At 34.3% G+C, this 27,759-nt stretch overlaps 2 protein-coding genes across 4 annotated transcripts in view; one reads left to right on the top strand and one right to left on the bottom strand.

Moving 5' to 3' along the window:
* The window catches only part of LOC136845768 (uncharacterized), a 489,838-nt gene that overhangs the window by 140,669 nt on the left and 321,410 nt on the right, over window positions 1–27,759 (top strand). The window lies entirely within an intron of this gene.
* The window catches only part of LOC136845764 (uncharacterized), a 155,689-nt gene continuing 145,240 nt past the window's right edge, over window positions 17,311–27,759 (bottom strand). For all 3 annotated transcript variants that reach the window (XM_067116012.1, XM_067116011.1, XM_067116013.1), the window contains exons 6-7: window positions 24,059–24,104; window positions 17,311–20,423 (exon numbers count right to left, since the gene is read on the bottom strand). In XM_067116012.1, the coding sequence (XP_066972113.1) occupies window positions 18,881–20,423; window positions 24,059–24,104 (1,589 nt within the window). In that variant the 3' untranslated portion in view covers window positions 17,311–18,880. The remainder of the gene's footprint in view (window positions 20,424–24,058; window positions 24,105–27,759) is intronic.

Here is a 27,759-nt window from a genome sequence, read left to right as displayed (position 1 = left end):
GATGCTTATACCTTAAACCTTGATATACTTAGAACTGAAAGAGAATACTCTAAAGGCTCCGAGAAAAATATTTTTGCTACCTTCCTTCGAGGGCTCTCACTCATTTCTCATTCAGCAGTGAAACAAAGATCATTTACAAGACGGAGCACGACCCGGTAAAAGAAAATGAAGGTATCCCAATTAGGATCTCGAGAAGATCGAACTAAGTAAGATCTTGTATAGTATGAAAGGTTTTTATAAGCAGTTTCTGAGCAATGATCTCTTTAATGTACTATTATCAAGATCAGGGTGGTTACCTCATTTAAGAATGGTATGAAATAAAGTTCCTTACGGTCTGTACCAAATTCAGTTAGTTTATATGCACACGAAGATTTTTGATAACTTATTACAACGCTGCCAGTAATGGGTAAATTTTATCTATAGTAAGCCTAACTGAAGGAAATTATCACAGAATGAATGAAAAGTGAAACCTATGGACGATATAATTCATAAGTAAAAAATATTGGGAGTTTTTATTACTAACGCAATCATTTTCTTTTGAATTCCTGTGGCATAAAATGGTCATTGTAATTTGAATCAACAGAATATTGTAAAATATGATATCATAACATTATTGAAGCGTATAAAACCATCCAAGCTAATTCAGAGATCGGATGGGAACGTTCTCTGTGTTCAGTTCCAAAAAATCAAATTCCAATTTTCATCATATCATGACAGGGATTACCATCCATGAAATGGTATTATGTGCCAGTTTTTCTCCCTTTATACAGTATATACAAATATATAAATATATATATATATATATATATATATATATATATATATATATATATAGAGATAGAGAGAGAGAGAGAGAGAGAGAGAGAGAGAGAGAGAGAGAGAGAGAGAGAGAGAGAGAGAGAGAGATTAATAATAACGCTCTTTATGTATTGCTATAGACTCACGAATATGAGTACTAAGGAATTATGCTATAATTGTTTAGCAAACAGTATAATGTGTATAGTGTGAAGTGAATCATAGCTATAATAATGATGAAACAGTAATCCCTTTCCCCTAGTCAATATGCTTAAAAGAGTTCGTTGACCCCTAAACATCTTCTGTTTACTTTGGGAACTTAAGTGGTTTACACTTGGTGTAACTAATAGACATGTAAGGGCTGTTCTGAAATTTTGTTTTCCTGTTATCCATATTTTTGGCAATATACTGGTTCTAGTTCTCGTATATTTCACCCGTTTACTGTGCCCTTAATTTTTACCTGTTTATTTCATTGTTAACTTATGATTATATTTATCTTGACTCATCTTTGTGTTATCTTTTTCTTCGTCTGTTATGTCATCCTATTCCATAAATGCGTGTTTGTTTTGCGCTGGTGGTCGTTTTACCATTTTCCATTTGAGTGGTAGTTCGTTCTGATTATTATTATTATTATTATTATTATTATTATTATTATTATTATTATTATTATTATTATTATTACATCAAGAGGAACGTTATCAGTAGTAATGATTGCCATGGGCAGTTGGTGGAAAATTTCACGCGTACACGATGTTATGGATTTTGTTACAGGGAGTGGTCCGAGAAGATGAACATTTTAACGAAATATTTTTCTAGTCAAAAACATTTCATCTGCATCCTGTGAGAATCCTTCAGTATGCCCTCTAGACGATAACATTTTTTGGGACACTGCTAAAGACTTCACGAAAATCTTTAACATCTGGGGCCCCCTTAGATGAAAGGAAAGTCAGAGAAGAAAACGCATGGTGAATGGGCTATACTTAAAAATTCGTAACACCTAGTTGCTGGAGGGGAATGTGAACGATTTGAAGCATGTGTCATTTACGTGGGAGGCGGGGGGAGCGGATTTTGCGTATTGGCACATATGGTGGATGAGTAATAAAATTCTGAGGTGGGGTTGTTATCGAAAAGTTGAGTGAAAAAAGGAAGAATGTGCCATGTGCAGTAATTTTGCAGAGTTTAACGAAAAATAAGGAAAGGAAGAAATGGACCTTTGAAGTGAAAGTATGAGGGGGGGGCGTTAAGAAACAGTTCGAAATGCTTTTACACACAGAACAAGCATTCTAAGGAGAAAAATGTGTGAGATTAACAGCAGATCAAATATGATTAAGGACTGAATTTTGCTAGAGATCAAGAGATTGATTTGAATCTGAGAGTCCTTATCAACATTATTGCTGAATATGGTACAAAGATCAGGTTTGAAATGAAAAGAAGTCCTAAGTTCTTGAGATTACTATTCAGATGCTATATCATGACGATGAGCTTTCTACTGAGTGTCTGACAAGGATATGTAAAGTGTTTTGATACGGGAAAGGTTTCAAAGAAATGAATTAGACAAATGATTTTCCTATTTCAGAAGGAAAAAGCTGATGGAGTTTACTGTGAGAATTGTTGGAGTTTAATACTGAATACTATATACAAACAAGAGCATGGAAAGGGTTTACAAGACATTTAATCTGGTAAAAGCATTATAGGTTTAGACAGGGATCAAGTGGTTGGAATATGGATTCAGAGGCTTTTATGGAACAGTTGTGTGGGGAATTTTGGAAGGGGAATGAAAATCTATGTAGAATTAATACGCTTTACATAAAACCTCATGAAAGAATACATAACCACGTAATGCATGGAGCTTTGATGGTACGATGTATGGTAACTTGTGAAGTTACGCTTTCTGAGCAGAATAAACATTAATTTGAAAGTTGTAGAACGAATGATTTACTGCAACACCTACAATTATTTTTGAAGGTATTTAATATAATGATACAATTCATATCTAGTGTGTGTTCACACACGCACACACATTATATATATATATAATATATATATAATATATATATATATATATATATATATATATATATATATATATACACACACATGTAAACTATCAGTATTAACGAACTCCTAATATGGTTATCTTTTATCATTTGTTGTTTCTTCTACGTCAGTGATTTCATATGAATAGATAATGTATCGAGGGTAGGAATCTTGAATGCAAAATGCAGTAAGTGTTTTTTTTTCATTTGATCACACTTGCAGTAGTGCATAATTGCATAATTTATGTACTGCTGTTAACAGAAAAAACGCTGAAGGCATAGCCATCTACTTCTCAACAAAATAATTACCTAAGAAGCCGGTTGGACATGTTTCCCTTATGATCCAATAGATGGCATCAGCCTGTACTTTTTACTGTGTATGTGTGATTAGATTTTCACACTAGGGGAGGAAGTATTAGGTTTACGTATTAAACTGGCATTGTTGCTGTTCGCTTTCATAAGAGTCTATCTACAATAACTAGAATAAATGTCTGATGTAAATTTAAATGCAAACGAAAGTCATTTCCTTTTAATATGAAACAATATAGTCTTGGTGTTGACTGAGTTGTTATAATGGTCTTTCCTGTCTTATGTACACGAAATTCTTATTGAGAGAGTACCTTTCGTTTTTATCTAGTCCGCCAATAAATGGAGCATCCATTGCATGTTACAGTGTGTGCAAGATGTGAATTCATACAGAAGTAACTGTTCGTCGATAAAGCTAACTGTTCAGAATACGCAGTCTCGTGAACTTTTGAATGGTGTTTATTAATGAGATTGATAAATGTTCATAAATAACTTTAATCGTCGTCTTTGTACGTAGAGGATTAGATATTTTTTAGTAGATTTGTTTGTATGACATAGGTGATGAACATAATTTGTATATTAATTAAGGGTTAATGAGAGCATATCTATTCCTGCAATTACAGTGGTACTCAGTCTTGCCTTCAAAGACAAAGAGTAGAGAGGACTTTTATTTAAAACATTATGGATTCCGGGGGTTTCAGGGAGAGAATAACTGATGCATGAATTATACGTATTCTGGTATTCTGTGATTTATGAGTCGAATAAAGTCAGTAAAAGTCTCATTTGAATATCGAATTTTTTCCATTTCCTCCTAAATCTGCTTTCGGCACTGGGTCCCCGGTATCCTAAGGGTTGAAACCCCATTTTCTGTCTCTGTCTTTCCCCTTTACATATAGGTAAAATGATCGTTTCCTTTCACAGTTTGCCATTTATCTTTACAGGTTGCTTTATGTATTATATAATTTCTTGGTATGAACATAGTTCCATCTCTGATATTGAGTGAGTATCTTTTTTTATCTTCCGTGGTGTGCATTCATTTTCTTACTTCATGACTTGGTGTTTTCAAGAGCAAATGATTTGTGTTCTTGCTCTAGGTTAGCCAGGTAAATTAAATATTATGCTGAACAAAGTTTTTACGTAACTCTATGAAGGTAGAAAGCTTCTCTGTCGGTTTGAATGGACGAAAGATCTCCCTCAACAGCTTTCGCCAACTTTTCAACCGAGATCGAACCTATGTCTTCTTTAACTAGAGGATCCAGATTTGTCATTTTAAAAATATTTTTCTTTGCTACATAAGATTTCACTTGCGCCCACATTACTTCAGTGCCATTAAACTGACAGCGATGTGGAGGTTGCATCAGCACTTGGTGTCCATTGTCTCTCGCAAGTCTGTCAATTACATAATCATGTGTACATGGTTATTAACTCGTACTTGTTCAGGTTATCTCCCAGATTTACTTCCTTTTTTAACCGGACTTCAATATCTTCTTTTTTAGTAAACAATATCGTGGATTTATCGATCCACACCGACTGAAACGATGCGTTATCAAACACCGTCATGGAAGGTGGCCTTATGTTGGGAAAAACAGTTCATCAGTTTTGAATCTCGAGGCGGACCAAACGGCGACCCTATATTGATGGCAGCTTTAGAGTATAAACCCCAATTTCTCCGTGGCTTAAGCAGCTTACCATCTCAAAATGCCTGTCTTAAATTGATTTGACCACTGGCAGCGTTCGTCAAAACATATGGCACATTTTTAGGTTTACTATTTTCATATTATTAGAAATTAATTATGGTGATAATATATAAACAAAATCAGTTTCAGTGAGAAGAGATATATGCCGGAAACTACCCCTTTCTTATTTGTATGAAAATAAAGGTGAATATATGACACTAGATAACGATATGTATGGCAAATTTGCATTTACCTTAAAGAAAGCCCGAGTCTTCCTAAATTTGTCGGAGTATAATACGTCGTCAACGACTGTAATACCAAACCCTGCCTCCAGAAAGCCTTTGCATGTTTTCCTTGGGATTTTCCCTGAAAGCAGATTGGGGGGAAGGAGAGGAGGAACCAAACCAACCTTTACTTCGGCCAAAAAAAAAAAAGTGACGGAAAACGAAAGAACTGTATTGTTTCCCCAGATAGAAAAATCCATTTCCGGGATTACCTTGCTAGACAGAGTCCGGGAAATATTTACTTAAAACAGAATTGAAAGTCCTTTTTATCTGAGGAAAGTTATTTCAATAATGCACATCCAACATGTGTATGTACACAAAGAAAGAGCAAGAGAGAGAAAATAATACTTTTAAAAGACAATCGAGAACAAAGAAATGGCACAATGCAAAAAGTCAGCAAAAGATAAAGTACGCACTTTAAAATAAAGATTTTTTTTTCTTGGGATAACGTCTGAAGATGACAAAAATTTTGTATTTCAAACGAGGAAGCAATTTTATTATCTTTTTTTCAAGTATAACCTTTTGTATAATAAAAGGGTAACAAAACCATTATATGTTTATATAATTCGTAACGGGAGTCGGGAGTAGTTACCCACCCATATCGTTATAAGAGGTCATTCCAGAAATTTACCTTGATTCCATAGTATAATATTAGTGTGCGTACATGTACGTACGTGAGTTGATATAAGCGTGCATATATATATATATATATATATATATATATATATATATATATATATATATATATATATATATATATATATATATATATATATTTATATATATATATATATATATATATATATATATATATATTTATATATATATATATATATATATATATATATATATATATATATTATATTTGTGTATGTATGTGTGTGTTATTGTACGGTAGAACGTATGGAGTAATCGCAGAAAGGAATGGGACAGCCTCAATTCTACTTTATAAATTGAGGAATCTAGGTCAAAGTTAGGTCAAAAATACGAATGAAGCAGAAACGATGATAAAGAGCTCAACAAGACCGAAAATCATCCCCTTTTTTACATCAACATTGCGCAGCCACAGTTGCCTTGTCAATTATCCATCATTTGCATTTACTTATATACATCAAGAATCTTGTAGGGATTTACGATTAGCCATTCTTGACATTACAATTTTCATGTATAGTTTGGTTTTATGTATATTTACATAAAGGCCCTAGAGAAAGACACAGACGTCAATTAATATGTTTTGATGCTTACAACGAAACTTCTGTCAAGTGCGGAAATCAGGTGTGTGTAGTTCTCGCAGAACACAACTTCGAGCTTTACGTCGAAGCCCTTTTGACTTCGTCATATTTACAATCACATATTCTAAAGCATGTTGATAACTTTACCATTATTTTGGGATAAGGGGATGTAGAAAAAAAATCACGCGTCCTACCTTCCAAGCATGCATACCAGAATACAGCATGAATTAGGGTGCCAAATATTCAGTGCTACAAGGAGTTCCCCATTCATAAGTCACGAACACACACAGACACGCACGCAGATAAACCCATTTCCCTTAACAGGCTTCCGAGAAAAGCCAATGCAAAGATCACTGCTGAATTTGGATTAAACCCCTGTGTAGGCGACTTGTGCTACATCACCCTCTTCCTACACGTATACAGAAGGCTTATAAGCATCGTGTCTAACTACCTTTATGCACACTTCAGTAATGACCTTACCCATCAGGCCACACTTCTTGGAAATCAAGGCTTAAGCTTTCTAATACTTCTTTCACGACCATCTATCTTTCACTTACTATATCTTCCCCTCCTCTTCCTAACAAACACAACTAAATTACATTCTCCCATCCTCAAAATGTCATCCTCCATGCATTCCAAATTTAAATAGCATCTTAAAATTTTCTCATCCAGTCTTTAATGTATAATAAGCTTTTTACAACTCCCACGCATAACTTCCAACTTCACTTCCGTAAAGGCGAGTGGGCTAAGCTACCCCTTCATACATTACACTTCAGTTCCCATACGCTGTTAGAATCCAATAACAATCGTTAGCAAATACTCTACCGAATTCCATGACTCACTTGCTCCATGGCTCCCCCTTTTCCCTCATCTTACCATCTGTTATAATTTCTAAATACATGTGCCAGTTCACGTCAACATTGAGCGTAAACATCTAAACCGTAAGATAATATGTAATTAATTGATTAAAAAACATAATTGTACATGACTCATTGGTCATGTAAATTTAACATTTGCATAATTATTGTTAAATGCTCACTACATTTGAGATAACTGATGATCATTGCTGATAAGAATCATACAGCATTCATCGTGACGTATAGCTCTAAAGAGAAACTTAATTGGGAATGATGAAAGTTCACAACAACGGTTATTACATCCAGTGGTTCGCTCAATACTTCATTAACGAGGATGAACCCCCCTTTCAAATTTTTTATCAAGTTATGCACGTTTCAAATCAGCTTTGGGGGGTGCGTTGCTGCCACATGATATTCCCACTTCTCTCCTTTTCTCTCTGATAGCCTAAATGAAATTTCTATTGAAGGAAACCCAGCTTCCAGTGCTTTGGCTTTACAAGTAAGGGCGCCTGTCAAGATCGTGGGCATGATGACATTCAGCCTCTTTGATCCTGTGGTCATTTCCGGTATCCTGGAAATTGAGGTTTGGACCTCGAGATCTCTTCAACCTTGCGTATGAAGAAAATTCCTTTCTTCTCTTTCTACGGGTTCAGTTGTCATCTCTATATTATAGTTCTCCAAAACATATGTATTTGTATGCGCGCGCACACACGCACACATATATACACATATAATATATGTATATATATATATATCTGTTTGTACTTATATGTACATATATATATATATATATATATATATATATATATATATATATATATATATATGTGTGTGTGTGTGTGTGTGTATATATATATATATATATATATATATATATATATATATATATATATATATATATATATATATATATATATATGATCTAAAAGCCATATTTTTGGAATAATCTCGAACTGATTTTCGTAAAACTGTCAAAATAATAATATTGTATCTATTTTTTTTTTTTTTTTTAGTCTTTACTTTATATCCTTGTATCTATTTTTAGTCTTGAAGACATCTTTCAAACAATCAAGAAGCATACTGAGAAACAGTTATGTCGTGGTGCCGCTTCCGTTACTTATTGTTAGCTTAAGATACGCATCTCCAGTGATAATGAAAATAGCGAATCAGTAGAGTCATATAATTTTTCTTAGAAATCCTATCGCACATATCCAAAGACTATGTCAGATGTGCATTTCTGTGGCATTGTTAAGCATCCAGCTGTCGAACCGTCCAATAATCAGCCATTAGCATCAACACTGAAGGTGAGCATGATTGTTATACCTGTCATACATGCAAGAATATGCAGGAATATAATTGTGACACCAGTCTGCAATAATATCGACATCCTCTGTAGAGAACACGAACACAAACACATAAAAGGCCTGTTGACAAAAAGCTTATTGAGGCTGGAAGAGCTTTCAGCAGCTTCAATGGCGACATTTGAAACCGAAATTGTTCTCCAGTTACTATTCTGTCCTTCCTGAATCAATGAATGAGGCACGAAAACAATGTCATCAATAGCCATAGGCACATTCATGCAGCCATATTGGAAATATCGCCTGCCGTTACTAAAAATATTTTTGGATAAAAATTTTTTCCCTGTTCTTTATTAGGAAAGCCGAAAGAACAAAAATGCACTGCATTTTTAGGACCTTTTTTTATGCCTATTGGACAAGAGTGCCCAGTGTCTATTAAATAGAGTTGTTTAACAGGGTCTTTTTGACTATCATTTTTTATTTATATTTCTCGAAAGATGCCATTGCCTAAGAAAAAAACGTTGACCTAAAACCATAACAGATTACTTATAAATGTTCAGAAATATTTACGGATTCGTAAAAACTAGTGGAATTTGGAATTAGTATCAGAATATAGCCTCGTATTTCTCTTCAGTTCGTCATGGTAGCTGTTTTTTCATATGATAGCATGTTTGCTATTGGCGGTGGTATGCATTTGTAGCAGATGACGTTCTCAGTCCGATATTTTTAATTTTTAATCACACTTTAAAGTCAGACGATCTGTTAAATTGTGTTTTTTCACTGGATTCATTTTCTTTATAGATATTTCCATTGAATACCTTTGAATTTATCGAGGCATTGCTTAACGAACCTCTATCTATAGAGCATGATTACTATACTAAATCAGCGTTACCAAATAAGCTGAGACTCTTTAAGATGTGCTAAATCTAAGTTTCAGCTAAATTTAGCGAGCGAAAATTATGAACTATTCTGCACCCATAATTCGTTTCTAACATATATTTCTGCACTTAGTTGCAATTCACGGTCTATGATTTACAGAAAAATCTAGTTGTTACAAGGCGTATGAAATGGTTCAGGAAGCTTGTGTTCGAGTTCAACTTTTAAAGCCACGTAGTCAACATATTTTTCCCCCGAAGTATATAGGGAAGTGGCAACTTATTTCCCGAAGGGATGAAGAACGGGGCTACTCTATTCTTCAGATAAAGTAGGTCATTGGCGGCTGGGTTTGTATATATATATGTATGTATATATATATATATATATATATATATATATATATATATATATATATATATATAGATAGATAGATAGATAGATTATCTATATATATATATATATATATATATATATATATATATATATATATATAGGTGTGTGTGTATATATATATTGATATATACAGTATATGTATATATTTATGTGTGTACGTGTAAGTATTCATAATTTGCGTGTGATTATGCATGTTCGCATCTACATGTACATTTTTTCTTAGATCCTGAAACATCTACCGGGGTCCTTCATATCATTCCGGGGTCGGGACTGACGTCATACCATGGCAGCCACCTCAAGGTCCCTTACTCACAAAGGACTTTTTAAATTCCACTATGTTGGTAAACACAGTTGACGTTATTTACCTTTCTGCTTGTAAACACTAGCTAGCCCTTTAAGTAAATACTTGCCCACGTTTCTTCACCTCTTCCTACCTAGAGTCATGCTCACTTCTGCTACAACAAAAGACGAGACTGAGACAGGCAGAAGAGTCGTAGGAGCAGTGATCTTGTTCAATGTATTGCAATTTGCTCGCATTACGACAATGCTACAAGCAGCGGAAGAATTGCCAAAATAGAGATTAAATACTCTGTTGCCAAACCCATTTGTTTACTTCCGGATGTCTAAAGCCCTGTGACCATTTTGCTCCCATAATGACATTTTCATCTCGATGTTGAGTAACTGCCCGAGATTTTCTCATGCAAGGAATGAAGCATTCTTTATTTCGTTGCCGATTTTTTTTTTTTATAAAACCTAGCAAACATGTTGTGTAATCTTTTTTACTTGAAATTTAATTGAAAAAATTATTCCATTTTCAGAATGACAAAATATATTTTCTTCCTTAGCACGCACTAATTAAACGGAAAGAATGTGGCTTTCATGTCAAGGACATCTAGCAGCATTATTAATCGCCTGCTAAGGTCCATTTTTAAGACGCAGTTGTAACAGTATAATCACGGCATATTTATTTGTTTATTTATTTATTTATTTATTTTTTGCGGAGTTGGGTCTTACCGAAGATTCTGCTAGGTCATTTCATTTAAGACAGTTGATAGAGATAATATGAAGTTTTTGTTAAGAATAAAATTAATAAAAACTCGATTCCATATTGGCTTAGTAACTGCTACATTTATTTATACTCATTTTTTTATTCAAGATCTGAAAATATATAACTAGAATAGATTTTGTTTGTATGTCATTCGTACAAATAAGGGCTCTCTCTATCTTTATAGCATTTATATCCATCAAAAATCTTGATTTGGGCTTTGGAATTTATTATTAAGTCTTGACACGTTTCAAAAAATCTTATTATTTTTCTTTTATGCAAAAAAGACTATAGCCAAGAGAGATAGAGAAAAAAACAGAGGCTGTCTTTAGTAAGTGGCTTTCTATTTTCTTTTCATCATAACAAACAACAAGAAAGAGAAAAGAATAAAGACAATGGGGGATTGGGGGTGAAAGAGAATGACAAAGAGTATCCTAAAAAAGGCTTAACAAAGATCAGTAATGAAGATTTCCTATTATTACGTCCATAAATTCAAGGAGTTTGAGAAAGTCTCTTGATTCATCGCCGGCAATAAATTCGTGCTATCGAGAAATGTTCTCTGCCTTTGTCTATGGTGGCCAATTAATGTAATGGAGAATTAGAATGGACTTAAGCTGCCCCGTGTTTAAGCATGCTGTCCAATTAAGAATTCCTGCTCACAGACCCTTTCTAAAGGTCCTCTGCCAATGCAAGATCCTTTGGTTTGTCGTTGGTAGGATTCGTTCATCTTGTTTCCTCTTTCACGAGCTTATTAAGGCTTTGTTGCCTTGTTTGAAAATTTCCGTTCCTTTCCTAATATAGTCTTTGTTGTTTTGTTACATATCTACTTTCGAACCTTTTATATTTTCAGGTTTCTTTGCAGAGTTCGGTTATTATTAATGCCTATAGAATATAACTGTGTAAATCTTCGTTGATTTTTTTACATGGAATTACCAGAACTGTTTCAGATTTTTTCGTATCTCCTTGTTTTCTGAAATTTCGGCTTTGCATAAAACTTAACCTCAACAACATCACTCAGCTTGGGAGTTATAATAATTTCAGAGTTACTTAGAAATAATTTTTGTGTCCAGATTTTTCGTGGCCAAAATTGGCCTTATTTACTAAACCAATTCCTGAAATTTATTAACATTTACGAATGTATGCTTCTGTTTTTTTGAAATCCTCATAAAATACAGAGAATGCATCAAGCTGATCATGGTAATGCATTTTCTATACGTAATTGCGGCAGTCCTCATGTTCTCCAAAGATACTGCTGTTAATTACATAAATAATATTTAACATGAATGCTGATGCGATCTATTCGCAAGTAGTTGTGAAAAAGAATCCGAATTTATCATTTATATCATTATTGAATTCTCTTTTCAATATATTTGTGTAAGACTGTGCAAAAAAAAATATCCATATTGTTAACGCTCGTGAATGTGTGAATTTGTGGTTCTTTACAAGGTATGAAGTACAAATCGGATGGTTTGACTCCAACATAAAAAAAAAATTGGTTATCTCGTGTTGAAAAGTTCCTTTATACCTAAAGGTGGCTTTGGGGGAAAGGAAATGAATTTCATATGCAGACGGAAGCCTTACATATCTTCAAGGAAATTGGAGAAATGTCTAATATTCATCTAAATGGAAGTAATATCTGTCCCTTGTTAGCGTTTATAAGAATAATGATGTAATATACGATTATTACATACATTCATACATATATACACTCACACACACTAATATACAGTGTATAACGCTAACAAGGGACAGATATTACCTCCATTTAGATGAATATTAGACATTTCTCCAATTTCCTTGAAGACATGTAAGACTTCCACCTGCATGTGAAATTCATTTCCTTTCCTCCAAAGCCGCCCTTAGGTGTAAAGGAACTTTTCAACAAGAGATAACCATTTTTTTTTATGTTAGAGTTAAACCATCCGATTTGTACTTCATACCTTGTAAAGAACCACAAATTCACGAGCGTTAATAATATGGAGAGTTTTTTTTTGCATATTCACACACACACACACACACACACACGCACACACACACACACACATATATATATATATATATATATATATATATATATATATATATATATATATATATATATATATATATATATATATTCAAATGAGGGCTCTAGAAGTTACTGACCTTCCAGTTCTCAGCAGATTTTTGGGGGGAACGATATTTCCATTTTACAACTGACTCACCACAGTCTACTAACCACTAGGTGAATAATTCACCTCTTATGTCAACAGCAGCATAATGGCTTTTTGGGGAACGGGCTTTTGTCGTTTCATCTTTTAGGTCATTCTTTTATTAACTATTAATTTGGAATGCGGTCAGTTGACTTGATATGAATCAAGTAGTGGATCTGAAAACATGGCAAGGCAACCGAATAAAGTGGCTGATGTTCTCCCTTGATGTATATAAAATATTCTGTTCATAGATGAGAATGCTTAGATACAGTAACCCTCATTGATGAGAGAGAGAGAGAGAGAGAGAGAGAGAGAGAGAGAGAGAGAGAGAGAGAGAGAGAAAGGCAGGACTGGGAATTCTGAAACCCGATGCTATGAGAAAAACCGGCGTAGGCGAGTGAGTGAGTCCAGATTCGACCGAGGAAGCGAGTGCCCAGAATGAATGCCTCGAGGTTGTCAGAAAGGCATGTGATATATTTGGATGGAATCTGGATGAAGTTTGTGAAAGACAAGAACGGCAGAATAGAATTATGGACGTCAAAGCTCAGCTGAAAGCGAAGGACACCGAGTTTCCCACGTTCATTAAAGTTGCAAAAGAAGTATTTTTGCCTGAAGATGGTATTCAGTGATGGTGAATTACTATTTGGCAATTTCCGTCATCGTTCACTGAACATGTGTGCATGCAAATGGTTCACATGTGGTCCTGCGAGGATTATTTTCTTCGTATGGTATGAAAAATTTATGCAGAGGAAATGTTGTTGCAGAATAATATCGTGCATGAAATTGCATTCACATTCATTAAGCTGTATGGCTCAAGGCCAGAGATGGCCAGTAGTCTTTGGCAAAATCAGAGTTCACCTGGAAGCGTGGATCTTTTTAGCGTGGGAAATTAACAGCATTAGATATGCGCGCTATCTAATGCTCTAATGAAAAATTTTCATTCATGTGCCATGTCTGGCAGGTCCAGTGTATCCGTTACAAATTTCTTTTGCATTTTCATTACAGAATTTAGTTTTATAAGAATAATTATTAATGATAATGAACTTAAATTAATTAGTTTTGTTATAAAGGCTGACATTTAGATATTTAAGATAGAGTGCTGTCCAGTTAGAATTATTACATATCTGCGGTCAACGAAGGTTTGGTGAAACCTCATAAATAAGAAATTTTACAGTTGATCCATTTCCTAGTATCTAATAATACTTTTACTTCAGTATATGTTTTTTTCTACAGCAAGTAAATTAAATATAGCCCTTATTTGGTGTAACAACGAGAACTTATTCGTAGAATACAGTAATTATAATACGGCTTTAAAGCGCTGATCAGTAAAGAATATATACTTGCAACCTCACAATGAGGGTATTTTTAGTCATGAAGTCCTTGATGAGAGCTAATGAAAAATATAATGGGGAGCACGATAACAGAGAAAAGACTCATCCTAATAAGTTTCAAGGGGGAGATTGGTTTTCTTCAAAGTTATTGTAATCAACAAAGCAAAAGCAAGACCCGCCTTTTGTTGGTCCTTAGAGGATAAAGGAATTTAAAAGGATAGGGTTTTAATAAAGCGCGTTACTACCAAGAAGTTGCGGGGTAACCCGGCACAACAAAAATTTAATACTTCCTTCGTGTTGGCAAATTTGAAGTTCGTTTCCTGGCCACGGCAACGATAAGGAAACAATAATAACACTTTGTATACACGGTTGTCAAGGATTGTAAGTAATGTAAGATGGTGATGTAAGTATCGGTCATGAAATAGCCGTGGATTTTGTTAAGAAATGCCTGCTAGTTTCCCTGTTGGTGGTCGTTCTACCCTACGGGAGAACGAACGAAGAAATTTTTGTTCTTGGAAGAATGATTGAGAATGCATTCGTTTGTTCTTAATCAGCTGAGTAATGGTGACGTTTGTAGATTCATTTTCATGTATTTCCAAGAGGAAACGTGGAACCATAACCAAGTACTGCTGGATATATGAGTTTTCCTTGCTTATTCAGATTACCAAGAATAGCCCCATTGTCCCCAAAATGAAAAGCTGGCGCACGTGAGAGATGTACTGAATGAAATGACGCATCCTTTTAAGCTTTTTGTCTCTCAACAAGTTGTGTAATGAGGGTGTGCTGACTGCGTGCACGAATGCATGGCCATGTACTTTGGGTTCTCTTTCACAAGACGATGAAACTATAATGGGAGGCTCCGTTTTAAAATGAGTGGATGACGAAGGCGACATATTTATATAATAAAACATTAAGTAAATGTAATATAAACTCAGTCTGAAGTTATGATTGCACACAAATTCATACATACATAAATATAGATATGATTATAATCACTTTTTGTACGTGATTCATTTATCACACACCACAGGTGAAAAATAAGAGACAGTACTAAAGGGTGTGTATATAAAATTCCTTGCAAGTCTTTTGACAACTTTTATATTGGCCAAACGGGTAAAGCACGGGAAAAGAGAATAGAACAGCATAAGCAATGTGTGAGATATGCACAAGGGAACAGTGGTATTTTTGTACATGTTAGTGAGAACAATCATGCTATCAATTGGGAAGGGGCAAAAAGGATGGTATATTCTAATAACACACTGGAAAGGAATATAAAAGAAAGTTACAGCCATAATATAATATCAGTCAAGGGATGTATAAACTTGATCCTTTAATATCAAAAGAAATTTGTAAATTGTTTAAAATTTTAGGTAGGCCGTAGAAATGTATGAAAATAAGATTATCACATTTTTAAACATAGTACGGGGGCAGCAGTGCTTATGACTTTTCCAAACTCCGCCTCCGTGACACCTGTCAGGTGTGGATCTGTTGTCGCCTATGGTCGGTATGTTTAACAGTATTGTCCCCTGAGAGTATATTGTGGTTTTTAGCCAAATGAGTTTTGAAGGCCACTCCTACCTTGACACCGGCCTGTGGGTGGATATGTAGTCTCTAACGGTTGTGTATGGTCGTCAGTACTGTTCCTTTAGTATATATATTTGTGACTTCTAATACTTTGAATCAGTCCTTCGTCAGTGGCTTGAAAATAAAGTCGAAACCGGTCAGGACCTACACTCCGTCTCTTATTTTTCACCTGTGGTAATGTGTGATATATATATATATATATATATATATATATATATATATATATATATATATATATATATATATATATATATATATATATATATATATATAATGATATGATATATATATATATATATATATATATATATATATATATGAATTTTTATTACATCACAGTGATTCATATACAAGCATTAAGTTACAAACGTCCTTTAATATCCTATTCGTTCTACCTCCAGAAATAATATATTTTCATATGTGTTATCCGAAGGGGAATTTTTGAGTAGATAATAAGACGACGAACTTATTATCAACTAAAAAATTCCCCTTCGGGTCACATATATGGAAAAATATTATTTCCGAGGTAAAGCGAATTGGATATTAAAGGACGTTTGTAGCTTAATGCTTATGCTTATACTGTATGTATGTATATATATATATATATATATATATATATATATATATATATATATATATATATATATATATATATATATATAAAAGGACGTTTGTGGCTTAATGCATATATATTTATATATATATAACTCTCTCTCTCTCTCTCTCTCTCTCTCTCTCTCTCTCTCTCTCTCTCTCTCTCTCTCTTCATATGTTAGAACATTACATCCTATTGAGTTGTTTCCTGTATTTTATCGTTTTAGATTTATTGTATCGATAAGCTTCTTTTCTGGCTCAAGAACATGTGATTGTTGAATATACAGAAACGCCTTGTATGCATGACCCCAGCACGGTTCCTGAATGCATACATAAGTATGAATGAATATTTGTACGCATTTTTGTCACTTTTGATATTCACAAATATTAAGCCATAAATACTGTTTACTATCCAGTTCACTATAGTTGGGAATAACTTACAACCAAGGGGAATTATAAGTGGTAAGTGCCAGGTTTAGGCCATGGTTCGAATCCTGGCCGGTGCGGAAACACTTATCCGTTATAATTCCCCTTGATTGTAAATTGTTCTCACTGTACAGTGAATTCGATATTTAACGTATTTGTATATCTTAATATTGTGAAAAATGATGTTTGTCTAAGGCCCACTTGTTACAATAGTAGATACGTACACACTCGTATATTTAGCTTCTTGACTATACAGCAGGTCAGTTATTATGTCCTTTGGCCTTTCCTAATGTAATCTTAAGCATTATAGCACACCATCATTAGAAAATGACATTTCTTCATCGATAAAGTCAAAGCAATGATGAGAGTAAGAAAACCACACAGGAAAACTTCACGGCAATAAATAATTTAATCATTCTCTTATGGATACATACACTTCTTAAACACCGTTTGCAGACAAACGTCAGACACCTATTTTTATAATAATACGAACGGGAGAGAATTATTTATACATCATCTTTTATCTTCATTCCTCTTCATATGAAAGAATGACTTACAGTTACACCCATCAGATTTTTTTATTTACATAATTTCCCAAACTGTTATTTCATTGTGATTCACTGCAATGCATAAATTTAGTGTCTTGATTTCAAGTGTTGGTTATTTGAAATAAACATTACAGTTGCCAAAAGATTATTCATAAATTTCTCATAAATTTATCATTTTTCGTCTTATAATTTACACAGACAGTATACAGTCCTATAGTGAAGTACTGGAAGTATATTCCTCTTTATATATCTATGTATGTACAATATACTTTTGTATGTATAGACACAAATAATAGGAATGCATGTATGTAATTCACGTATGTTTATTCCTATGATAAAAACTTATTCAGTCATTTTAGAATAGATACAATTTCCCTTTCTTTTTAGAGTAATTGAAATTAATGGCCCTTGACCCAGGATGTCAGGGGCTCTTGGCATCCTGAGCAAAAGCTTGACCCCAGTCTTTACAAAAATAAACTAATAGCAAGAGTGTTAGTGAGGACGATTAGTCCAAATAGAAGCACCATTACGTGCTACCCAGCGAATAAAGGAGTTCTTAATTTAATGTTAATTACAATTACAAAAATTAATGCAATTTTTCAACACTACAATTATTCGCTTAGAAGTTTAGCCTGCTGAGGGAACAGGTAGTAAATAGTGTTTTCTTTAATGCCTTTTCCTCATTATATTAATTTTCCATATCTTTCTAAATCATATATACTGTCACAATACATAGTTGACTTACAAATTTCTATGACACGTATGACAAAAGTGAAAGTATGGCAAAATAAAAGCGTTACAAAAGGGAGAAAAATTGCAACCTTTCCCACAAGCACTTAATATTTCCTGTATAAAAAAGTCTACATCCTGATGTAGGATTCTACTTACAATGCACCGGAAAGGACCAAAGATCTCCCTCTAGAAAGGAATGTGACCTTTAAGAACGTCCTGTAGGTCACAGTTGCGTTGGTCTCCATATTAACATTTATCAGAACACACCGAGGTGATATTAAGTTTCGGCAATTTACATCGTCTTTGAGAACACCGTAAATCTGCTTGACACTTGTTGCAACATATAGCATTATTTTGTTGAAGCACCATTTTCAAAAAAGCATCTTTCATTCTTTTTTCATTTCATTACAGTTATTTGGAAGTAGGAGAGAGACACGATCAGAATTTAAAGAAATGGCAATGCCTGGAACTTCAGTGAGTAGATCATGTGAATTCCGACTGAATTATTGATAATAAGAAATAAGAAACTAAAGTAGTTGCATGGCATTGCTTGTTAGCTCACTGAGTGGGAAATTAAAAATAAATAAACAGACAGACAGAAATAGAACTACAATACTTCAAAAGGTAAAGTGGAACAAACTGTAATTTTAGCATATATTTTCCTTTGCTCAGAAATCACACTAGAGTACTTCTTTCATCATCACTCTCAACATTGACTGAGCAGGTCTGGCAATGACTTTTGAATTTATTTTCTTCTTGTCTGTATTTCATGGCATAATCATTTATGATATTTTGGTATTGTCTCTCATTACTCGTGGGCCTTCCTCTGTCAAACCCAACGCTTCCTATGAGTCTTTCGGGAGACTTGAGAGGCAGTGCTGGGCAAGGATCACCTAAGCGGTTGTCCGGCCATGCTTTTCTCACCGGCCTAAAATCGCCCTGCTCCTCTGCCCCTCTGTCTCCACTTATTACTACCACGCCAGTATTTGGATTATCGGGATCATCTTCTTCACTCTGCACAGTTATCGAACAACTCCACGAGCGATTGTGAGTTGACGAAACTGATGAACGCGGAGTACCTTTGTCAAAATGGGTGGTAATTATGGTCGACCCTTCAGTTCCATTGCCATTGGTGAGACTAATAGCACCACAGATGGCCTTTGGGTCCAACTCAATTCGAAGGTCTTTGCCACTTATTGACTCTGATTCTTTGCTGGCGATGCTGTTGGGGCTCTCGCTGTTTTCGTCCAAAGTGCGCAACTCGCTGTGAGAGATGCTGCTGTACACGGAGCTTCTTGGTGCCCCTACAGACAGCGATTTACCCAAAGGCTTTCGAGAACTGCATTCGTTCATCTCAATCAAGTCGGGTTTCTTGACGTTTTCTTGGGAAGAGCTGAGTTTGTGAGATATACTCCGTGAAAGATTTTGCTTCTTGACCTTGAAGGATTCTCCTCGACGTTTGGAGCAGAAAGACTGCGACTTTCGAGAGGGATTTCTGACAGAGTACGAGCGGGCCGAAATGTCAGGCATGAGTTCCCGGTCAATGTAGTCAATAGCAATCTTTAGTTGTTCAGCTGCCTTGTCCCTTTTGTTTTCTTTTTCTTTTTCTTTTTCTTTTTCCTTTTCCTTTTCTTTCTCCTTAACGACAGGTTCTTCTTCTTTGGAATAACTATAATTTACCCTACCAGAACTTCTGTGTGGTTTGTTCGCTCCATAATTGATCTTGACCGGGCTCGAGTGCCGCCTGTTCATCACCCCATCTAGCTTTTTTAGGGCTAAATGCATCGCCGTTGGGGACTTTGTCACCTGTTTCGGCGATAAAGAGAAGCAGACGGCCGTGGTGTCACTGTCGCTGCTTCCGCTACTCCCGTCGACACGGCTTTCGCTCCTTTGTAAGGCAAATCTCTTGCGGTTCTGGCGTTGTGAGTCCTGTCTTTCGAACTGATCGCCTGTTTCGTCTTCGTTTTCATCATCGAAATCATAGTCGACGTTGCTGTCCATTTCCTCACCGCCATTATTGAGGGGTGCCACGGGGACATTGGTTGTTTGTGCCGGCCCCATATACCTGTAGGCTCTGAAGGATGCTGCGGGTGTTTCTTCTTCGGGTATCACAAATTCTTCGGGAGTTGTTAAGAGGTCTGATGCCGTCACCTCAGCGTCGAATTCTGATTTCTCTTCGACCACAGTGTCGAGGTCGATCTCCGGCATTGGTTTGAACCTTCGGAAGAAAAATAAGCAAATCATTCATAACATGAATTATACACAGCTTTAAAATCTGTAAAGATAGATTCAGTGTTAACAGCATCATTAGGTAATTTGTATCTAACATGTCAAACCTATCCCATCATGTTTTCTATAAACTAAAATATTGCTAATACTCGTAAATAAGAATGTTTTTGTCTAGTTAGCAAGTCATGAAACAGCACATTGATAAAAATACAATTAAATACAACACATGGCTCATTTAAAGCATCCCTATAAACTGCGATATGATTTGACGGAGAAAATAAAGAACTAGGGAACTAATATTTTGCATACGTTACCAAAATACATTTTGTAATATCGTTATCCAGACTGTAACGATGGTAACCAAAATGACTAGCTTACGAATTATTAAATCGAAGCATTTTGTCAGATGTCTGCATATTTTGCAAGGCCCAATATTGAACAAATGCAATTTTCACACTTCGAAATATTACTCTTTCCTTCTCAGACAGGCTGTAATGTGATTCGCTTCTCGAGGTAAGAATTGCTGAAATACCTGGGATGATTTGCCAGATATTGTGATGATTAACAAATTTTATTTCCACAGTTCATTTATCGCATATTTTTCCAAAAATATTTTCGATAACTTCATTGCTCTCTAATCGATTGATTATCTGACCGAACCAAATATATGAAAAAAGATTACATCATTTCTTACCAAATCACATTTGCAGAAGACTAACGCCCTACAAATTTTATATGTAAATGTAAGATAATTTTGATAATAAGGGGTATTAAGAATATTTTTTAAAGATAAAAACCAAAAAGAAAGAATCACCATCACCTGTCGTTTTTATGTGCCCATGTTTCAAGTATGTATATGCATATATATACACTATATATATATATATATATATATATATATATATATATATATATATATATATATATATATATATATATATATATATGTTTATATGTATATATATTATATATATTTATATATAGTATACATGGACACATAAAACAAAAGTTGATTCTGATTCTTTCTTTTCAGTTTTTATCTTAAAAACATTCATAATACCCCTTTTTATCAAAATGATCTTAAACTTATATATATAGAATTTGTACGCTTTTAGTTTTCCGTAAACGTGATTTAGTAAAAAATGATTTATTCATTACGAAACTCAAATAATTTATGAGCAGTGAAGTGATCGATCATTTTCTCTGAAAGATATGAGATAAATGAACCGTGGAAATAAAATATTGAAATTGTCACAAGGTCTGGTAAATCATCTTAAGTTTTCAGCATGTCTTACCTGGAGAAGAGGATCACATTACAACCTATCTGAGAAGGAGAGAGTGAGATTTCAAAATGTAAAAATTGTATTTGTTCAAATTGTATCTATCTCTCTATCAATATATACATATATAATATATATATATATATATATATATATATATATATATATATATATATATATATATATATATATATATATATATATATATATATGAAATACTTTTTAGAATCTTTTCTGAAGCGTATAAAGTTTAGTCTGTCAGGGCTCAATGTAGATTTCATACCATGTAAAGTTAAAAAAAAATAAGAATGTTCTTCCACTATTCTGAATAGCTAGAATCACTAAACTCAGGTTTGAATTCAGATATATTTTCGAGAAAAAATAGATGTGCCTTAATTCCTGCAGAAATTTGTATACGCCTAGAGTTTCAGGAGTTATTTTCCAAAGAAATTAAAGACCAAAACCATTCAGTTGTCATGCTAAGCTCTGCTAAAGTGTAAGAAAAGATGACCAGGAGAGAAAATGTTCAGAGGGAGTGCTAAAGTTGTAAGAATAGCCAGCAGGAGGAACAGGGATAGTTCCCATGATTAGAAATATAGAAAATATTAAGAATATTAGCTTTTTACTCCTATTGATGGAGAATTCAGGAGTTTTGATAACACACTGCAGCCGGATGATTTTAGAAACAGTGAAAGCTTTCCAAACTTCAGGGCCACTCCAGAAAGGTTCAGTCACATGGTGTACTGCAGTGTTATGTATAGGTACCCCTAATATAGAGGATGTCTGCGTGAGGGTAATTAATAAGCAAGATATTAATGATGAGTAATTATTTTGAAAAGGGGGTGAATTTACGAGAGTTACAATGCTTGCTGTAGGTTTAAAGCTAGAAGATTTTGGATCATATACAACAAAAATTTGCAAGTTAAGGTCCCTGAATGTTTAAAGAATAGTTATGATAAAAATTATAATAACAGTAATAATAATCCTATCTGTTTCAAAGCCTAATAGTTTATACATGACATATTCTCGTAGATAATAATATTAATCACACCTATTTGAAAGCTGTTATAACTTAAACACCATGTAATCGTCTACGTAATAATAATAATAATAATAATAATAATAATAATAATAATAATAATAATAATAATAATAATAATAATAATAATAATAATGATGGTTAAAAGGTCACAAGCAAATAGAATCAGTAAAAATATCGGTAGAAATATTAGTATCAAAGAGGAAAGGAAGGTTATGGAGAAATGACTGGTTCTCAACAGAGGAAAGTTAGGAGGTTGGAGGAAAGGCCACAAGCATTTCCCCACTGGATAAATGCAAGACGGAGGTTTAATGCCAGACAGTATTCCATGGGTGGTGTAAATACGTCTGACTGCCTACTTCACATAAGAGGAGTCTCAGTAAAAACGCATTGCCTTTAACCAGATCGTAGACTGGAGTCATATAACTCAGCTTTATAATTAAGAAAGTACAGCAGTCTACCCAAACCCCACCCTCACCCCAGAAAAATGGAAAACATGGAGGTGAAAGCATAAGTGATAGAAAAGTAAAGGCCATGACTGTGAGAACCTTTATGAAAACAAAGGAATGTGTGTGTACTGGATCTAAAAATATTGGAGAGTAAAGATCCAGTCACGAGAGAGAGAGAGAGAGAGAGAGAGAGAGAGAGAGAGAGAGAGAGAGAGAGAGAGAGAGAGAGAGAGAGAAAAAAATAAAAAGAAAAGTTATTCCTCATGGGTGGTCATGGTAACCCCTAACCGTTAATCATTTTAATCAAGTAATCTTATATACCCTAAACACAGGGCAAAAAAAAAAAGAAATTAAAAGATAATGCTCAGGGAAAGGCGTGGTCAGTGAAGTTATTTGTTAATTATCGCTATGTTCGTATATCAGTGTTTTCAGAATTATAGAGAAAGTACACTACAAAACAGCATGATGATGTAATCCGGCAAAACACGTTTTGTTTTGTATGCATAACAGTTTTTTTTTTATTTTAGTGTCTTTTGTCAATACAAATTTAAATATAACGATCGTAAATGAGTTGTGTTAACACAGACTTCTTATTATAAAATCATCATTAACTTTACAGTGAATATTTTGCGATTGAAACCCATCATTTCATATAAATTATATAATTAGTCTATTCGTATAATTAGTCTATTCTTTATTGCCATATTACCCATCCAAATGACGTCATTGTAAGAAGAAAGTCTGATCGAGTTTTCCCTAAGTCGAAGATGCTAACTTTCTTCAATGTAAGAAAGGTGAAAGAAAAAGAGTTAAGTTTTAATTAAATTAAACAAAGTGCCTCTTCTCTTCCTCTTACCTGACGAGAGTTTTCTTCTTTTTGAAACTCGTTCTCGGCTCTTTGTCTGAAAGAAAAGTTAAGAAATATTATTTTCATTATTTTCTGCCATAATAGATATTCAAATAAATCGTGTATTAGGAAAAACGTGATTTTGATAAAATGTTATTTAATTTAGATTTATTCCAAAACTGGAATAAAGAAAAATTTTATTATTTTGTATCTCACTCCGACTCAGATGACAAACTTACCTACAAAATATTTTATAGTTTTGCCGTTGTACTGAAATGTACTGTGATATGTACAGAAGAGCCTACAGCGATAGCAGAAAATTTACTCCTTTGTTTTATTTTGCGTGAGAGCTTCAAAATGAAAATATGCAGGTAATTTACTGGCTAATGGTTTAATCAACTAACAGGATATTAATTTCGAAAGATTTTATCACCGTTGACTCTCTCTCTCTCTCTCTCTCTCTCTCTCTCTCTCTCTCTCTCTCTCTCTCTCTCTCTCTCTCTCTCTCTCTCTCATCCAGACATGGTGATATTTTCATCTTGCCAAAAAAATTGCATTTGTAAACTAATTATTATTGTTATCACATTTCCTCATTGACTAAGATAACTCTAGGTAAGTGAGTACTTAGGTGACTGATCATTGCTTTCTCCATATAATTTTGGTCTTTACACATTTTTCTTGTTTGCAGGTTTTGAAAGACTATAATTTCAGTTTCCCGCATTAAGGTATTGCATTAGGTATTTGTGCCCTTCATTAGTTTTCAGGGACATGCGTCAATTTAAAAGTCACGATTATATTTTTCTTTTATTTTTATTAAATACTCAAAGCGTTTTTGGCGCTCTTTATTATCTGCCCTACATATTTCTGGCCTATATATTTTATGGTTGGTTTACTCTAGACGGAAACATTATATTTTTTTCATATGTACATGAAACCTGCTCATTTTTCCCAGTATCGTTATCCGTTGACCTGTTATTTCAAGGTCATACACGTGATATCCATGAAATGTTGCAAAAATGGCATCAGTAATCTTAGTGTTTACCAGTTATTATTATTACTGCTGATATGCTGTTATATATTATCATCACCTTAGTAGTTTTTGCCTTCATTGGCGTTGTTGTGAACGGTTTGGGAATATAAATGGTATGCTCCTTACGCGAGTAGACATAATATTCAGATGAGTAGTCAGTAGCTCAACAATCGTTCGAATGGTATTATAGGTGTGGCTTGGATAGAGAGATTATGAAGATTTGTACAGAAAATGGATTAAATACGCATTTCTTTACTAGATCTCAGAAAAAACTATGAACTCGTACTTTACCCAGTTAAAATACTAACAGCTTTCGTCTGGTCGAATAAACTTTTAAGGCACTTGGGCTGGATGAATATTCTAAGCCTACAAAAAACAGTTTGGAAAATTACTTAAAATTATCTTAAATTACCGAAGACAGATATATTCCCAAATATTAAACCACAACTTTTAGTTTAACAACTAATTCATTATATCTCGGGAATATCTTGCACCTAAGGGGAATTATTAGTAACTACAGGTAGTTCGAATTCCACTGATGACGAACCACTGTCACTTATAATCCCCTTTGGATGTAAGTTATTCCAGGGGTATAGTGAATTTGACAATAAATAAAATTTGGTTATTCATATTTGTGAATATAAAATGGCCCGGTGTATCTGACAAAAAATTATATATGTATATATATATATATATATATATATATATATATATATATATATATATATATATATATATATATATATATATATATATATATATATGTAAATGCATGCGTGGGTGAACTACATGGCATATGAAAAAGACAAGGCAAAAGGATATTTGAAAAAGGTTTGGAAGGTAAAAGTGTGTGAAGAACACTTTCGACTATAAAATCATCGTTTGGCTAATTTTTATTTTATGGATGAGAAGTGTACTGCTTGAATGGTAATGCTAGTGTAGGTTTTACCATGATAATTATAGTAAGAATAAGGTAAGGAATACTGAAACCATGGGTGATGTAGAGATTAAGAAAAAGATGGGTAAAAAGGTTAGTGTAGGTGAGAACAGGGACCAGAATGTTTTGATATGATTTGGTTTAACGAGAAGGCAGAGCAAGGCTATTTGCTGAAGTATCGACTTTCTGCGAGCCGCCATTTATGGCACAGCACCGTGCCCATAAATAACCTCAGAAGTTTATGCATGCTTTTACTCACTTCGAATACGGCAAGGCGCTGTATACCACAGATATGACCACCAACGTGCCTTTTTCAGATCGACACGAATATTTGAAGGTACCTAGTGCTGTGCAGATCGCTTTGCATTTTCACGACAAAAGCCATTCACACAATGGTTCGTGGCGTAGGCGGTGCCCAGTAGAAAGTCGATGCCTTATAGCCTTGTGAACTGAATGTAATCTGGAGATTTCAGAAACAGTCGCTGCCTTCTAAAGCCTATAATGGTGTGCGGGATAGCTGAATGCGTGAAAATCTGTCATTCAGTCTTGGAAGAAAATGCCTAGCATTTATATTTTGTGCTTTTAACGTGTGTTAGACTCATTGGGGCCAGAACTTCCTAGGCCGTCATCTGGAAGACCACTCAATGTATAACCGCATCTTAATAGTTCTGTCAAGTGACATCACTCAGTGGTCTATGTCTACATAAAAGTGCAATTATATCATAACAAACATTCTCCCGTGTCTAACTGGGTGGGTCACAGCCTGGTCAGGGTGCGTGACCCAACCGCCAAAAATGGTGGTAGGATGTGCGTCTTTCTGCCACAGACATTTCCCACTGACGCCTACCTGAAAGCACTCCATTTAAAAGGAAGCAAAAATCATCGCTCCCACTGACTTGTTTGCCTACAGCGTCCTCGGCGAAAGCTTGACTTATGAAATCCTGGATTACCTGGATGGGTATATGCCACCAAAACCCACACACCTCCGCCGACTTAAACCTTGACTTATGTACCTGGTAGTTATGCAACTATGGCCATCCATGACTACTTTAATACATTTATGAGAGGGTGGTGCTGTCTTCAGTGGATAGACCTGTGGCCGATCCTTGCCTTGTCAACTTTATATGAGCATGCACCATTCGGCTGTGGCGCTCAAACTGGCTGACTGCACATTACACACACTCGTGTGTATATATATATGTATATATATATATATATATATATATATATATATATATATATATATATATATATATATATGTATATATATGTATATATATATATATATATATGTATATATATATATATATATATATAACATATATATATATAACGTGCTTTTATATATATATATATATATATATATATATATATATATATATATATATATATATATATATATATATATATATATATATATCGCTTTGCTGCCAGTCGTGTCGTGACCCAACCGCTGCCCTTGCGTTGGGCCTTACACTACTGCCGCCGTAGAGTCGATGTGATTGAAATAGGCCTAAGGAGCTTTCACGTGATACTGACAAGTAGCTTTCGAATTCAGTTATGGCAGCCAGAGATAAAACTGACTGAGACACCCGGGCTACTGTTTTCTCATATTATTTATGTTTTACTCCCGACATCTGAAACACAACTTTTTCTTTTTTACTTTCCACAGGCGATAAGTCTCTTTTCTTTGCAAAAATTAAAAAGGGATAACATACACCTCTTGATGAATCAAAACAATAT

This window comes from Macrobrachium rosenbergii, chromosome 14, assembly GCF_040412425.1.
Source record: "Macrobrachium rosenbergii isolate ZJJX-2024 chromosome 14, ASM4041242v1, whole genome shotgun sequence".
NCBI lineage: Eukaryota > Metazoa > Arthropoda > Malacostraca > Decapoda > Palaemonidae > Macrobrachium > Macrobrachium rosenbergii.
Note: the sequence above shows the minus strand (reverse complement) of the source record. Positions and strands in the feature narration are given on the sequence as shown.